The sequence below is a fragment of the Artibeus jamaicensis genome, unplaced genomic scaffold (genome assembly GCF_021234435.1).
Source record: "Artibeus jamaicensis isolate MK-2021 breed Jamaican fruit bat unplaced genomic scaffold, CSHL_Jam_final contig_465, whole genome shotgun sequence".
Classification (NCBI taxonomy): domain Eukaryota; kingdom Metazoa; phylum Chordata; class Mammalia; order Chiroptera; family Phyllostomidae; genus Artibeus; species Artibeus jamaicensis.
In genome coordinates this window covers 42,080,001-42,094,172 of record NW_026521843.1, presented here as the reverse complement: position 1 = coordinate 42,094,172, position 14,172 = coordinate 42,080,001, and the positions used below count along the sequence as shown (strand labels likewise).

At 36.8% G+C, this 14,172-nt stretch overlaps 1 protein-coding gene across 10 annotated transcripts in view; it reads right to left on the bottom strand.

The window, feature by feature from the left end:
- EHBP1 (EH domain binding protein 1) overlaps window positions 1-14,172 on the bottom strand; it is a 375,639-nt gene that overhangs the window by 58,684 nt on the left and 302,783 nt on the right. For 8 of the 10 annotated variants that reach the window (XM_053667020.1, XM_053667021.1, XM_053667023.1 and 5 more), the window contains one exon: window positions 5,256-5,403. In XM_053667020.1, the coding sequence (XP_053522995.1) occupies window positions 5,256-5,403 (148 nt within the window). The remainder of the gene's footprint in view (window positions 1-5,255; window positions 5,404-14,172) is intronic. The other 2 variants (XM_053667024.1, XM_053667028.1) reach the window with 1 other exon arrangement.

The following is a 14,172-nucleotide window of genomic DNA, read 5'->3' as shown; positions in this document are numbered from 1 at the left end:
GCTCCGCTCCTCACACTTAAAGGGCTTGAACAGACCAAAAATGGCTCAAGAAGATCTCAAAGCCCCAGAGCCTATAAATCTAAGCAATGAAGAAATAGCAAAACTCACAGACACACAGTTTAAAACACTGGTCATCAGGATGCTCACAGAACTGGTTCATTATAGCCACAATAGACAAATATATGAAGGCAAAACTAATTGAAATGAATGGAATTGCACAGGAAACCAACAGCAATGAAAAGAAAATTGGGACTCAAATCAATGGAGTGGACCAGAAGAAAGCAAATAATGGCCAAACAAAAGAGAGTCAAGAAGCAAGAATTCAAAGAAATGAGGAGAGTTTTAGGAACCTCCAGGACATCTTTAAATGCTCCAACATCCGAATTATAGGGGTACCAGAAGGGGGAAAGGCACAGCCACCAGTGGAAAACTTATTTGAACAAATAATAAAGGAGAATTTTCCCAATCTGGCAAAGGAAATAGACTTCCAGGAAATCCAGGAAGCTCAGAGAGTACCAAAGAAGTTGGACCCAAGAAGGAACACACCAAGGCACATCATCATTACATTAGCCAAAATTAAAATGAAGGAGAAAATCCTAGAAGCAGCAAGAACTAAGGGGACAGTCACCTACAAAGGAGTCCCCATCAGACTGTCAGTGGATTTCTCAAAAGAGACCTTACAGGCAAGAAGGGGCTGGAAAGAGGTATTCCAAGTCATGAAATCCAAAGACCTATAACCAAGATTGCTCTATCCAGCAAAACTTTCATTTAGAATGAAAGGACAGATAAAGTGCTTCTCAGATAAGATCAAATTCAAGAAGTTCATCATCACCAAGCCCTTATTATATGAAATGTTAAAGGGACTTATCTAAGAAAAAGAAGTTAAAGAAACATGAACAGTGAAAGGACAACAAACTCACAGTTATTAACAACCACACCTAAAACAAAAGCAAACTAAAAGGACAGCTAGATCAGGAGTGGAAACATAGAAATGAAGATTTCAAGGAGGGTTAGCAACAGGGGAGTGGGAGGAGGAGAAGGGGGGCGAAGGTACAAAAAATAAGTAGCATAGACAGTAGATAGAAAATAGATGGGGGGCAAGAATAGCATGGGAAATATAGAATCTAAATAACTTGAGGCACATGGTCATAAACTAAAGGGGGGTAATGGTGGGGGCGGGGGGGTAGGGTGGAGCGGAATGAAGGGAGGGAATAGAACAACTGTAACAGCATAATCAAAAAAAAAAACTTAACGGGGGAAAAAAAAACATTCTCATGGACAAAACAACAACAACAAAAAAACCCCACAACATTTTCTTCACTCATTTGAAATACAAAAGCAAAATACACTACTTTATCTAAATCAAAGAGAGTCAAAAATGTCTGTTTAAAAGTCAAATGACTCATGGACATGGACAATAGGGTGGTGATTGTGGCAAGTAAGGAGGTATAAAGGGTATAAATGGTAATGCAGAAAATACAATAAAAAAAGTTAAATGACCCTAACCTAACACAAATGAAAGTAATAACCTACAGAGTAAATACAAACATATATAAAGCATATAAAATATATCATATATAACATGCCATGAAATCTATAATAAATATATGATATAATATCATCTTACCAGACAAACAACTCCTTGCACGTGTACTTGGACTATTAACAAAAATTTAACATTTATTTGGGCAAAATAAAAACATTAATTCTTAAAGCAGAAATTCAGGCCATAGTCTGACCATAACACCATTCAACTAAAATTGAAAATACCAAATTTTGTCACCAAACAGCTATACCCTGCCAAGAAAGATCAATATATAAACCCACCAGTTTGTTACACAGTGACAATTTTTAAATGAGGCTGTTATAGGTCTGCAATTACAAAATGATGCAGTAATTGAAAAAAACATATAGTATACCACAATAAAACGTATAGTATACCACAATAAAACCACAATAAAACATATAGTGTACCAATTCTCTCATTAAGTCCTACAACTGTCAAAAGGAGAACAAGCAAAAGCCAGACTGTAGCTCCTTAGGCTTGTGTGATTCTGTAATTTCAAAAGGCTATTTCTGGTTGCAATAGGATGCAAGTGAGTTGCTTGAATCCATGGCTATACTGACCTAAAATAACCCACATATATTTTCTGTGGATGTCACGAAGATGTAGACACCTCACTTTAAACTTAAGTTTCCTTTCTTCACTGTGCCTGGATACTGCTTGAGAATGGTGCAGGCAATGAGTCTTAATAAGTCATGTTCAACACATTCCTCAGGCTATGCTTTCACCTTATTATTTCAGCTCTTGAGTAAACTATTCCATCTTTTTCACTCTGAACCATTGCTTCCAAAGTCTCCCTACCGTAATTCTCCATTTAGGCTGGTCTGTACTTAATTTCTCTTTCCTCCTTTCACACTATTCCTTAATCAAATTTGAAGACCCCCACTAGACACTGAAAAGTGAATACTAATTTCTTAATTCTTTCCCCTGGATTATCAACCTCACAGGATCATTTTCATTTAGGAATTAGACTTTTGTGACCCCAAGTGAATTTTGAATTTGCTATACAAGAATCAGCAAAGTAGAGTGCATGGGCAAAATCCAGCCCACCACTTTCTTGGGGGTAAATAACAGGCATGCCCACTAATTTACATATTGTTCAAGTCTGCTTTCAGGCTATAAGGGCATAGTTGAATAATTAAGACAGAGACCATATGGCCTACAAAGCCTGAAGTATTTACTCTGGCCCTTTTCAGGAAGTTTGCCAAATCCTATTCCAGCACTGTGGCTGGCACTGCTAATGGATAAAAGCGTCTATAAGGACGATTGTATTTCAGGCAGGAATTTTACCCTCTTTTTTTATCCTAAAGGTCTATTTCCCCAGCTCTCAGCCCTAATAACTTCAGCTTTTAGACCCTGAGGCCAGAGCAAACCTAGTCTGAGTCATATGCCTTTGTGGAGACAGGCCAACATCTACCTCTCAGGTCAGGTAATAGGTCTGCTCCACTTGTAGGTTAACCTGATTAACAGCCTGCTATATAATATGTGGATGCTTCCAACATTCACTGTATGATGTCCTATGGGAAAAATAAACCCTGGTCACTTTGGTCTTAGAGAACAGAATCTAGACTCGTCAGCAGGTTCTTAAAAGTCACCTTTTCAGCCCTGTCCCATCTTCACTTTAACTGGCTCTCACTGTTCTTGTCTTTACCTCTTTGCTAGCTCTGCAGATCCAATCCTCACTTGTTCTTTATTTATTTTGTTGACTGTTGAACGATGCCAAAATATGGCCTTCATTTTCCCTAGCTACCAAGGAGGGAAGATAGCAATTTTGGGGGCTGTAACAATGATAAAGTCTCTCTGCTTAGTCATGTCCTGATTTAGCCTCAACTAGGGTTGGATGAGACCAATTACATAGCTGACCAATTACATAGCTCACCAATTACATAGCTGACCCATCCCATACCATCAATCAAAATATTTAATTCTTAGCCTTCCCAGAGTTTACAATTCATTTAGCATAGTTACTTGCTCATTGCTTGGGAAAAAATTAAAAGAGACACTGGGTGCCTCTCCATGCTACATTACTATTCTCCTATGGGTCTATGATGCCACAGGTAGGTAGGCTTAGTACTTTAGGACAGTGTATCTGGAAGGCCAAGAATGTGAAGTTTTAGGGGTTTTTTTCCCTATCATCCTGAGATATAAGGAGGCAAAAAAATGTTAAGACACTTAGAATATATCTGGAATTTTATAACGTCTAAGAAACATCTCATTATTAATAAAGGAAAGATGCCCTGGTGTGGCTCAGTGGATTAAGCATTGGCCTGTGAACCAAAGGGTCTCTGCTTTGATTCCCAATCAAGAGTGTTTGCCTGGGTTGTGGGCCAGGTCCCCAGTGGGGGCCATGTGAGTGGCAACCACACACTAATGTTTCTCTTCCTCTCTTTCTCCTTCCCTCCCCCTCTTTAAAAACAAATAAATAAAATCTTTTAAAAAATCAAAGAAAAAATAATAAGAGAAGGAAATTATCATAGCATTAATATAAATATAGCTGCAAGTAATTAGTGATGTTACTATAATGCTATAGTAGAGAGTGTAGAAATTGCAATTAAAATTCGGAATGATAGTTGAAAAGGTAAGATGAAGGATTTCACTGAGATGTAAACCTTCTCAGAAGACCAGAGGGAGAGACACATGGTTGTCTGAGAAAGCAGCTTCCAAATTTATGAAAAGGAAGGTTATATGCTATAGGCATTAGGTAGAATTCTCTATAGCAGTAAGCTTCTAATATAAGGAATCAATTAGAAATAACAGCAGGATGTTTCAATTTGCTTTGAACAAACTTATCATTGACCTAGAAATAGCTTACCTTTGTTTTAGTTCTCTGTCTCAATTGAGTCCTCATTTGACTATTCTTTATAGTGATCTTAGCATTCTAAGACTAACTCAAGACAAGTACCTGACAGGACATGGTAGATAAACAGGTTATACAACTTTGAAATTAAAAACCCCATCATTGCTGGTGTGGCTCAGTGGATTGAGTATGGGCCTGTGAACCAAAGGGTCACGGGTTCAATTCCCAGTCAGGGCACATGCCTGGGTTGCAGGCCAGGTCTCCAGTAGAGGGCACATGAGAGGCAACCACAGACTGATGCTTCTCTCTCCCTCTTTCTCCCTCCTTTCCCATCTCTCTAAAAATAAAATATTAAAAAAGAAAATCCACAGGCCTTTTGAATATATTCCTCTTAAATAAAAATTTATTATAAAAAGTTCCAAGTTAAAGACGCCAAAATTGAACACTGAAGAGCAAATTAAAGTTCTCTTTAATTACAGTATATACAGTCTTTGTCCCAACATTAACAAGCTTAGAATAATTTCTGAAGATACTGAAGACCCTCTTAAGATAAGGAGACTAAGTCTATGTGAGTTTTCTCCTAAATCATATTCTAAGAAAATACTCCTTGAGTTGTTAAAAAGTAAGCCAAAAAGTTGATTTGAAAGACAGTAACAATTATCTACTGATTTATTATGTTTCCTCTACATGTTCTGTAACATATCAATATGTTAGAACACACAATTGTGAAATTGTGCACCTGAAACCTATATAATTTTGTAACCCCAATAAAATAATAAAAAAAAACTTTATGTATTTGAGGCAACATTTTGAAGTAAGAATAAGAAGTCCCAAAAGGTCTACTGTGGATTTCTGGGTTGTCTGTAGAATATGATACAAGATTTTTTAACTCACCTCCAGATGCCTTTGACCTTTCTTTCAACTTTTCTGTAGCCATTTCACCATAGCTGGGAAGTTCTGACATCTTCACTCCAGATCGAGCTTCTGCTATTAGCTGACGAGCTCTCTCTCTCAGCTGCCGACGTCGCTCTTCATCTTGCTGCTAAGATATATTGAACAGTTGCCAACTCAGTAATTGACAGAAATGCAATTTCATTTTCAATCTGATCATCATGATAGTAACTGGTTTACAGCATGGTGCTTGGCCCACATTATAAATAGGATGCTCTATATCAGTTGGATGTCACACCATCTTTAAAAGACATCCTAGAATCAGATTTAAAAAAAAAACATTTACAAAATTACTGTATTAAAATGTCTGTTAAAAACTCAAACGAGCCTCTAAAGAATGTTTGACAATATATATTCCTGAGGAAATAGCAGAAACTATTATTAATAAAATAATCAGGCTTACAGTAAAAAGTCATAATACTGAAAACAGAACTTCAATTAATATGTTATTTTTAAGAACAGAATTTAATTTGCTATTTTCTAATAAAGGCATAGAACGCACTGACTAGAAGACATATTTGATGGCAAAAAATGCTGCTACACCATGTTGATCAAATATAGGAAATGGTACATTTAAGGAGCTAAAGTAGGAATGGGAATGGGAACAGTATGTTAGTTACACAAGTTCTTGTTGGTAGTTTTATTATTAGAATTGGATAACTGATGTACTATCTTCATTCCTACCCCCCCACCCCGCAGTTGCACACTGAAAAGTAAAATATGTGTCTTTTATATTAAAAATAACCAAAATCTAGAGAATTAAATAACTAAAACAATTTTTCTCCACTAAAAAGTTATCATGAATCACACATAATCAACGTAAAATTGCTTTGTAACATAAAAAGTATGTGAAATAAGACTTTATAATGACAAAACAAAGGCTGAAATAATCTGGCCCTAATATAACTTTGCTGTATTACCTTCCCTTAACCTCTCCCAGCCTTCAATAAACCTCACATCTATTCATACAGAATTGCATGTATTATGTAGTTTCATAGATTTGAATACGTCATTTTCTCTTCCTAGAATGTTCTTCCCTCATTCTTATTTAACTCCTACTCATTCTTCAAGATACACTTTAAATCCACTAAACTTCTTCCCTCCTCCCTATTGGTGGGATAAAGCACTCTGTGTGTGTTATCACTTTTTAAAATAATATTTGTCAAGTTATTCTATAACTCTGTATAAGTGCCTCCTTCTTAGTAGAACAGAGCTACTTGGAAGCAGGAACTATATATGACTTATCTTTGTATCTATGGTCCTCAGAACATACCTTGGTACTTGGTACTTACTATAGAAATTTTAAGCATGAAAATTTATAATTCATCCTCTCTAAGGCTTATAATATAAAGGGAAAGATAAAATAGCCACAATAAGGAGGTCTGATCAAAGTGCAGCTAGAGTTCAGAAGAAAGAACATTTTGGCAGAGAAACAAACAGAAGGCATCATAGCATCATGGTTTTTGAGCCAGACCTGCAGAATGAGCAGGACTTAGGATGGGTACAGGTGGGAGCTGGTAGTTACTAGAGTCAGTGTAGTAGAGACTAGGAGATAGGAACAATACAAAGAACACTGAGGTGGAAAAGTATACTGGGGGAAAGTCTATAATCTAGTTTTCTTGAGCACAGGGCAAAAATAATGACAGAAAGACAAGGCAAGAGAGATAAAGCTGTGCAGATAGACTGCAGAGGCCCCACCCAACAGGGTGAAGTACTTTGTTTTTATTCTAAAGAAAGTGAGGGCCAACTAAATGTTTGGTTTTGTGTGTGACCAACCAGAGGTGTATTTAAGAAAGACTAATCTGACAACAGTGCGTAAGACAGGCTGGTATAGAGGGACAGGAAAGAGACTCATTGGGAGGCTACTACGATAGTCCAAGAAGTTATAATGAGATCTAGAACTTGGGCGGTGGCAATGAGAATGGAAAGTGACAAGTGCAAGAAATATATCAGAGGTAGAGTTGCTGTCTGTACTAATTCTTGGTAACTAAATAGATGTGGAGGGAAGAAAAACGCTGACTCAGAAGTTTTAAACTTGGGCAACTACCAGAACTATGACACTAAGAATAGAAATAGAATAGAACAAAAAAACTAAGAGGAACTATAAGAAAGGAGAGAGAGCAATTGTAGGGGAGGGCAGACTGGGTTGAGAAGTGGGCAGGACATCAGAGTAAAGATGTCAGTAGGTGGCAAGTGAAATTGATGCTAGAAGTCAAGTCAAACTATGACCACAGAACTGAAGGCGAGAGTTACCAGAAAGCAATTGAGGAGGTACTATAGAGGAAAAGAAGGGCTACTAACTAAAACATGGAAAATATCTACATTTAGATAAGAAGAGGAAAAGACACAGAAAGAGGAGGGGAACTAAAACACTGATGTATCCTGAGAATCAGACTAGAAGAGGCTTTCATGAATAGGCTTTCATGAATAGGGGAGTAATTGGCTGCAGTGTCAGAAATTAATGAATCTGAACATTTAAAAAAGGGCAATTAAATGTGGCAGGTAATATTATTGGGCGCCGAGGTAGGCACCAGGTTGGTGGAGCTCAAGCCTACAAAATTCTTTCACAAATTTTGAAATGGCTAGAAATGAGAGCTGTCAAAATTAATGGAGGTAGATTAATGGAGGTGTCAAACTGATCCACAAACAAGCTTGAAGTTCCCACTAAACAAACGGAAACAACTTCAGTATCAAAAACAACAATGGCTGCATTGAATTGAATCAATGAAATCACACAATGAATCAATGAAAATTCATCAATTCATTATGATGTGCAACAAGTTATAAGGCCCCAGCTAAGTGGCTCAGTTGGTTGCAGCATTGCCCCAAACACTGAAAGGTTTTGGATTTGATCCCTGGTCAGGGCACATACAGAGGTTGCCATGAGAGCATGTACAGGAAGCAGCTGATTGATGATTCTTTCCCTCTCTCTTTCTCTCTCTCAAAATCATTAAACACATATATTTGGATAAGAATTAAAAAAACATTTTCAAAAAGTTCTTACAAGGATGTACAAACTCACTTTAAAAAACAATTCCTGAAAATAAGCAATTAAAATAAAAGAATCAAGCAATTGTCTTTTCAGTAGGAACTGAATTTAGGGTAGCTAACTAAACAGTCCCAGTCAATGACGCAAAGTTCTAGTTTACAAAATAATACCAGCTATAATGATAATTTTAAAAAGGTAAAACTATAAAAGTAAACTTTCATTCATAAAGCAATCACAGATTCTGACAAGGATTATTAATTGCTATTAAAGCTCTTAGGTAAATATCTGATGGGGAACAGGATGTTAATATACAGTCACAGCCTGTGTTTTTAAAAGATGGCTAGAACAGAATTTCTCATCTCACATGCTCTCTCCAAGGTAACCTTACACTCAATCATCAGGAACCACAGTTTAACTCCTTTCCCCTTGAATTTGGGCCAGCTTTAGTGACCTATACATAATCAACAAAATGTAGAAATGTTGTAGAGGATTTCCAAGGCCACACCACTTTTACCCAGTTCTCTTGAAATTCTTGTATTTTCAAGAGAAAATACTCTCTGGGAACCTAGTTGTCATGCCGTGAGAATCCTGTTATGTGCAGGTGCTGTAGTTCACAGTCCCAACTGAATTCTGCCTTGGGTTTTCCTGGCCCACGTGCCAGATATGTGAATGAAGATGCCTTCAGATGATCTCAGCCTTTAGCCATTTTGAGTCACCCCAACTGTTGAAGTCTCTCCAGCCTCAAGGCACAGACAATATGGAACAGAGACCAAGCATCCCCACCACACCCTGTCTGAAGTCCTGATCTACAGAACCTGTGAGCATAAAAACAACTTTTACATCACTAAGTCTGGTTCACGGCGAGATAGTAATAGAAACATACACGTAAGTAACACACACAGATTATTTCCTATTAGCAAAGGGAAAACGTAATTGTACTAGATCATGGATTAGGAACCAATAATCTAATGGTCAGTCATAGCATCATTAAATATTGGGTAAACCATATATTATTATATGTTTTTTGATGTGAAACACATGAAATGCACACCACCTAGAGTAGTGTAGTCCAAATGTTTAACGTGAATACACAAAGCTTTTATATATAATTTCCAGTTTATCATAAACTCAGGGGACAGAGAAACATGATAAATGATACAGCAAGGAAGCAACCAAACAAATCCAGAAGGTAGAATATTCAGGACAACTGACCTGGTCTTTTAAACAAGAGACACAATAAAACCAACTAACCAATCATGACCACCAACAAAAGGGATTAATCAGATACAATGTACAATCCTGAGTTAGATTCTAGCTTGGATCATGAACAAATCAGAATGCAATCCTAATGGGACTTTTTGTTTATGACTATTAGCCTAGAGGTGTGCTGTAATTCACAGTTCTCAAGTATCAAGATTTAGTCTCAGTAATTGTTGAACCAATTACAGAAATCTGAATATAATCATCGCATTAAATGAGAAGAGCACAACTTGACTAAAAAAGTAGTTTATATGGTAATAACCGTGTTTTGTCATTTTCTCAAAATAAATATACATATAAATATATATGTACAGAAAAACACTTAGTATTCACAAAACTGTTGTGGTAGAGATACCTGGGAGTGAAAATATGGTTTTTGATATCTTTGTCTTCCATTTTTTTCATTTTCTATAGTAGACATGCACTACTCTTATAATACAAGTTATTTTTGATAAGCCAGGGGGTGAGGGACAAACACCATATGATCTCACCTTTAACTGGAACATAATCAACAAAAGAAAAAAAGCAAAGAAAATATAACCAGAGTCATTGAAATTAAGAATAATCTGCCCTGGCTGGTGTAGCTCAGTGGATTGAGCGCGGGCCTGCGAACCAGACAATCGTGGTTCGACTCCCAGTCAGGGCACATACTGGGGTTGCAGGCCAGTTCCCTGCAGGCCAGTTCCCAGCAGGGGACGCATGAAAGGCAACCATACATTGATGTTTCTCTCTCTCTCTCCTTCCCTTCCCCTCTGAAGATAAATAAATAAATCTTTAAAAAAAAAAAAAAAGAATAATCTAACAATCGCCAGAGGGGAGGTGGGAGGGGGCAGTGGAAAGAAGGGTTTTCAGGAACTGCTATAAAGGACACATGGACAAAACCAAGGGGGAGGGTGGAAGCAAGAGAGGGAGGTGGGTTTGGAGGGGTGGGGAGAAAATACAGACAACTGTAATTGAACAACAATAAAGTAATTTAAATTTTAAAAAAACTTATTTTTGAAAAAGAATCTTGGGGGAAGGATGGAAAGAGAAGAGACGTAAGTTTCCAAGGCTGGGTGGTAATTTTGGTAGGGGCAAAAGAAGAGAAATCTAAAATTCAAGGGAAATTTTCTTAGTATTTAGAGCCACAAGCTTATTTGTAGTTAGGACTAGTATGCACTGGGCAGGGTGGGACTAAAGATGCAAGAATAATATACAAAAAATCCTCAGCTCACTATTAATTATTTCTTAACTTGGAAAATATACTAGAAATAAAAGGAAATAAAGGCTCAACAATGGTGAATTGGGTGATGGTTTCTGATATTTCTCTGATTTTTTACGTGACAAGCCCTTTACATACATGATCTCATTTAATTCTTACAACTCAATTTTTACCACTGAGAAGATTTAGATTTAGAATTCCAAGATCACAGAGCAAGAACTAACATCAGAGCCATGAGTCTAGCTTAGGTATACTTGATTACAGAGCCCTTGCTCATCACCACCAAACTATTTGATCCCTAAAGTTATCAAATTACATGACCAACTGAAAAAAATTGAGCTTTTATTAAACTTTCATTTTTCAAACTTAAGAAAAGTTAAGAGTACTAATAAAAATCATTATTGGATATGCCTCAGGCAACTAGGTTTAAGTGAATTTCACTGCATGAATAATAACTTCTTGTAAAACTGGAATTTAGTGATTCAGACTAAGATGAGGTGGTCTTAGGTCATCTTAACTAAATTAAATGAAATAAATGATTCTTCCTTTCTAAATATGGAATGAGAACCTAATTTTTTCTCACAAGCTACCACATTCCCCATGCCCTCCTCTCCATCCCCAAATCACACTCCTTCTGCAGTTGTTTCAGAGGACTGACCAAGAGTGCAATTTAAAGCAGACAATCATCAATAAAACCAACTCTAAATACTAATTAGGGACACTTTATCAATTTCCATGTAAATTGTTTGTTTGTACCTATTTACCCATCATTGTTTTCTATACAATAGAAAAAATGCAAATGAACAAACTAGAATGCAGCCCTAATGAGACTTTCTGTTTACAACCATTAGCCCAGAGGTGTGCTGTAATTCAATTCTCAAGTAGCAAGATTTAGCCTCATTAACAGACTGCAAGGGCAGGTTACAACTCATAAACCCCTACAGTAAACAAAGTTTATGGACATAGCACAAAATCTTGAGCCTGATTGACAGAATTCTAGTTCCCTATCAGATTGCCTTGATTTACTTTTCTACTAATGTCCTAACACCACAGAGAAATTCTGCTTGGGCCTAGAGCTCTCCAGTGGGATGGCATATTTGCATTGTTTGTTTTCTCACCCATTAACTTCCCTTAAGACAAAGAACCAACTGAGAAAATAGAAGTTAGCTGTTAAAGTCAGAAGGAAAAGCTTGTAATTAAAGCAATTGATTATGTAACCAATTTTAATTTGATAGTAATTTCCAGATTCATTATAAATAAAACTATTTCATTAAATACTATAAAAGACCCATGGACAAAGACAACAGGGTGGCGGACTGAATGTGGGAGAGGGGGGTGGGTAGGGCAGGGGAGAGTAACGGAGCAAAATGGGGGCAGCTGTAATTGAACAACAATGAAAAAATTTTAAAAACAAAAAAAATTTATTTTTTAAAATTTTATTTATTTATTTTTAGAGGGGAAGGGAAGGAGAGAGGGAGAGAAATATCAATGTATGGTTGCTTCTCGTGCATCCCCTGCTGGGAACTGGCCCCTGCTGGGAACTGGCCTGCAACCCAGGCACGTGCCCTGACTGGGAATCGAACCGTGATCTTTTGGTTCACAGGCCCATGCTCAATCCACTGAGCTACACCAGCCAGGGAACAAAAAGAAATTTTAAAAGTCACTTTTTGTACTAATATTTAAAGACTAGGTAGCAACAAAATCTAATCGTATTTTCCTCAAAAAAACATATAATGTTTATGTCAAAAGGATAAAATGACCAGAGAGTTAAGGAAAATGATTTCATAAATTTTTAATAGCATTCAGCACAAACTGCTCAAATATGTAGATAATGAGTATTTCTGACAATGATGGTTCACCTACCTACCCAAGTACAGACATGAGTTATTGCTATCTATTTTGACCGTTCTGTATTCAAAAGAAGACAGAGACTCATAGCTATAAATAGACCATATTTACTATGTCTGCTGAAAAAAATAAAAGGAATCTCTTCACTGGGATACAGAGGTAACATGAAAATTGATATAAAAAAGAAAAGCACAGTTGAAAATTTCAACACATAGAAAACTATACACCTTTGATTTACCTTTGTCTCAATTCACTTAAATAACTGAAGTAATTAAGCTTCCTATTTCTGAGAGTGGGTCTGATGACATTGACTTTTTTCTAAATAGAATTATTTAGAGTTAGACCAAGTTTTGTGGGTACTCTAGATTTTGTAAGATGGAAGTACTCTTTGAAAGGTTTGATGGCAGCTGTACTTTGGGAAGCCTCCCTCTCCAAGACCGTCTTTTAAAAACTGTAACGCGTTTTTGAGTCAATACTAGTTCCATGCCCGTGCACAGTGTTTTCTGCATGTTGTCTCATGTACTACTCACAACTGTAAAGTCAACTACTTTCTTTCTGATTTGACAGAAACTGAATCTCACTTAAATACACTGCCCAAGGTCAGACATCTTGTAAATGGCACAGTAAGAATTAAAATCTATGTCTGTCTGACTTCAAAGTACTGGTCCTTTCTATTATATAACTGGTGTATAAAACTCTTCTGAGGCCCCACTGTTACTGCAATTTTTTTTTTAAACCCAGTTTTTTGCTTACACTTAGGCTATACAAATCAGATCAAATTCCCCTTTGTGCTATTAAATGCTGAGAGGTGAAGGGAAACTAACTTGTTTAGAACAAGGCAAAAGTCCTGCTACAGTGCAAAGAGCTTGTATTTCAATAAATGCATTTAAAATTTTCAAATATAGAAGCTAGATCAGAAGTAACCACTTTGGACACAAACTGAAAAAATAATTATTAGCCCTTTCACAAGATGTCTTCAAGTTATATTTTCCTTATCATTCTGAAATGGCCTACAATCTGCAGAAGATAGATGCACTAGTAAAACTTGACAATTTAAGGACAAACTCTTCAAGAATAAGTAATGTAATTCCTTGTTTCCTTTCCATAAAAATGTATTGGTATGCAATTTTTATATTTCACAGTTCACCGACATCTAGGCAAGCTTTCTTCCACTGCTTCAATGGTGCTACTTTTAATTTTATCCTCCTTAGTCGTAGTAATTAAAGTGATCAGCAGTGGCATCCCAGCGGCTTTGACACAGCTACAACCCCCTATAGCAGACTTTTGCTTTCAAGGGGAAGCGGAAGAAAAAGACTAGTTTCATTTCACAGAGAACAAGAAAATCCAGCTTCTCCGATCCTTAACTTTATTCAATTGTTCTTTCAGCAGCCTTTGGATCTTAAGAATCAAAAATGGCTGCCACGGGGGGTCCTTTTTATAAATGCCGCGAATGTCACTGACTAACATTACTTTAGCCAAAAAAATGATTCCATGGATTTGTGAAGGTGAATTAGAACATGAGAAACTGTCAATGTAGCTGCTGAGATCATTACCTACCCAAG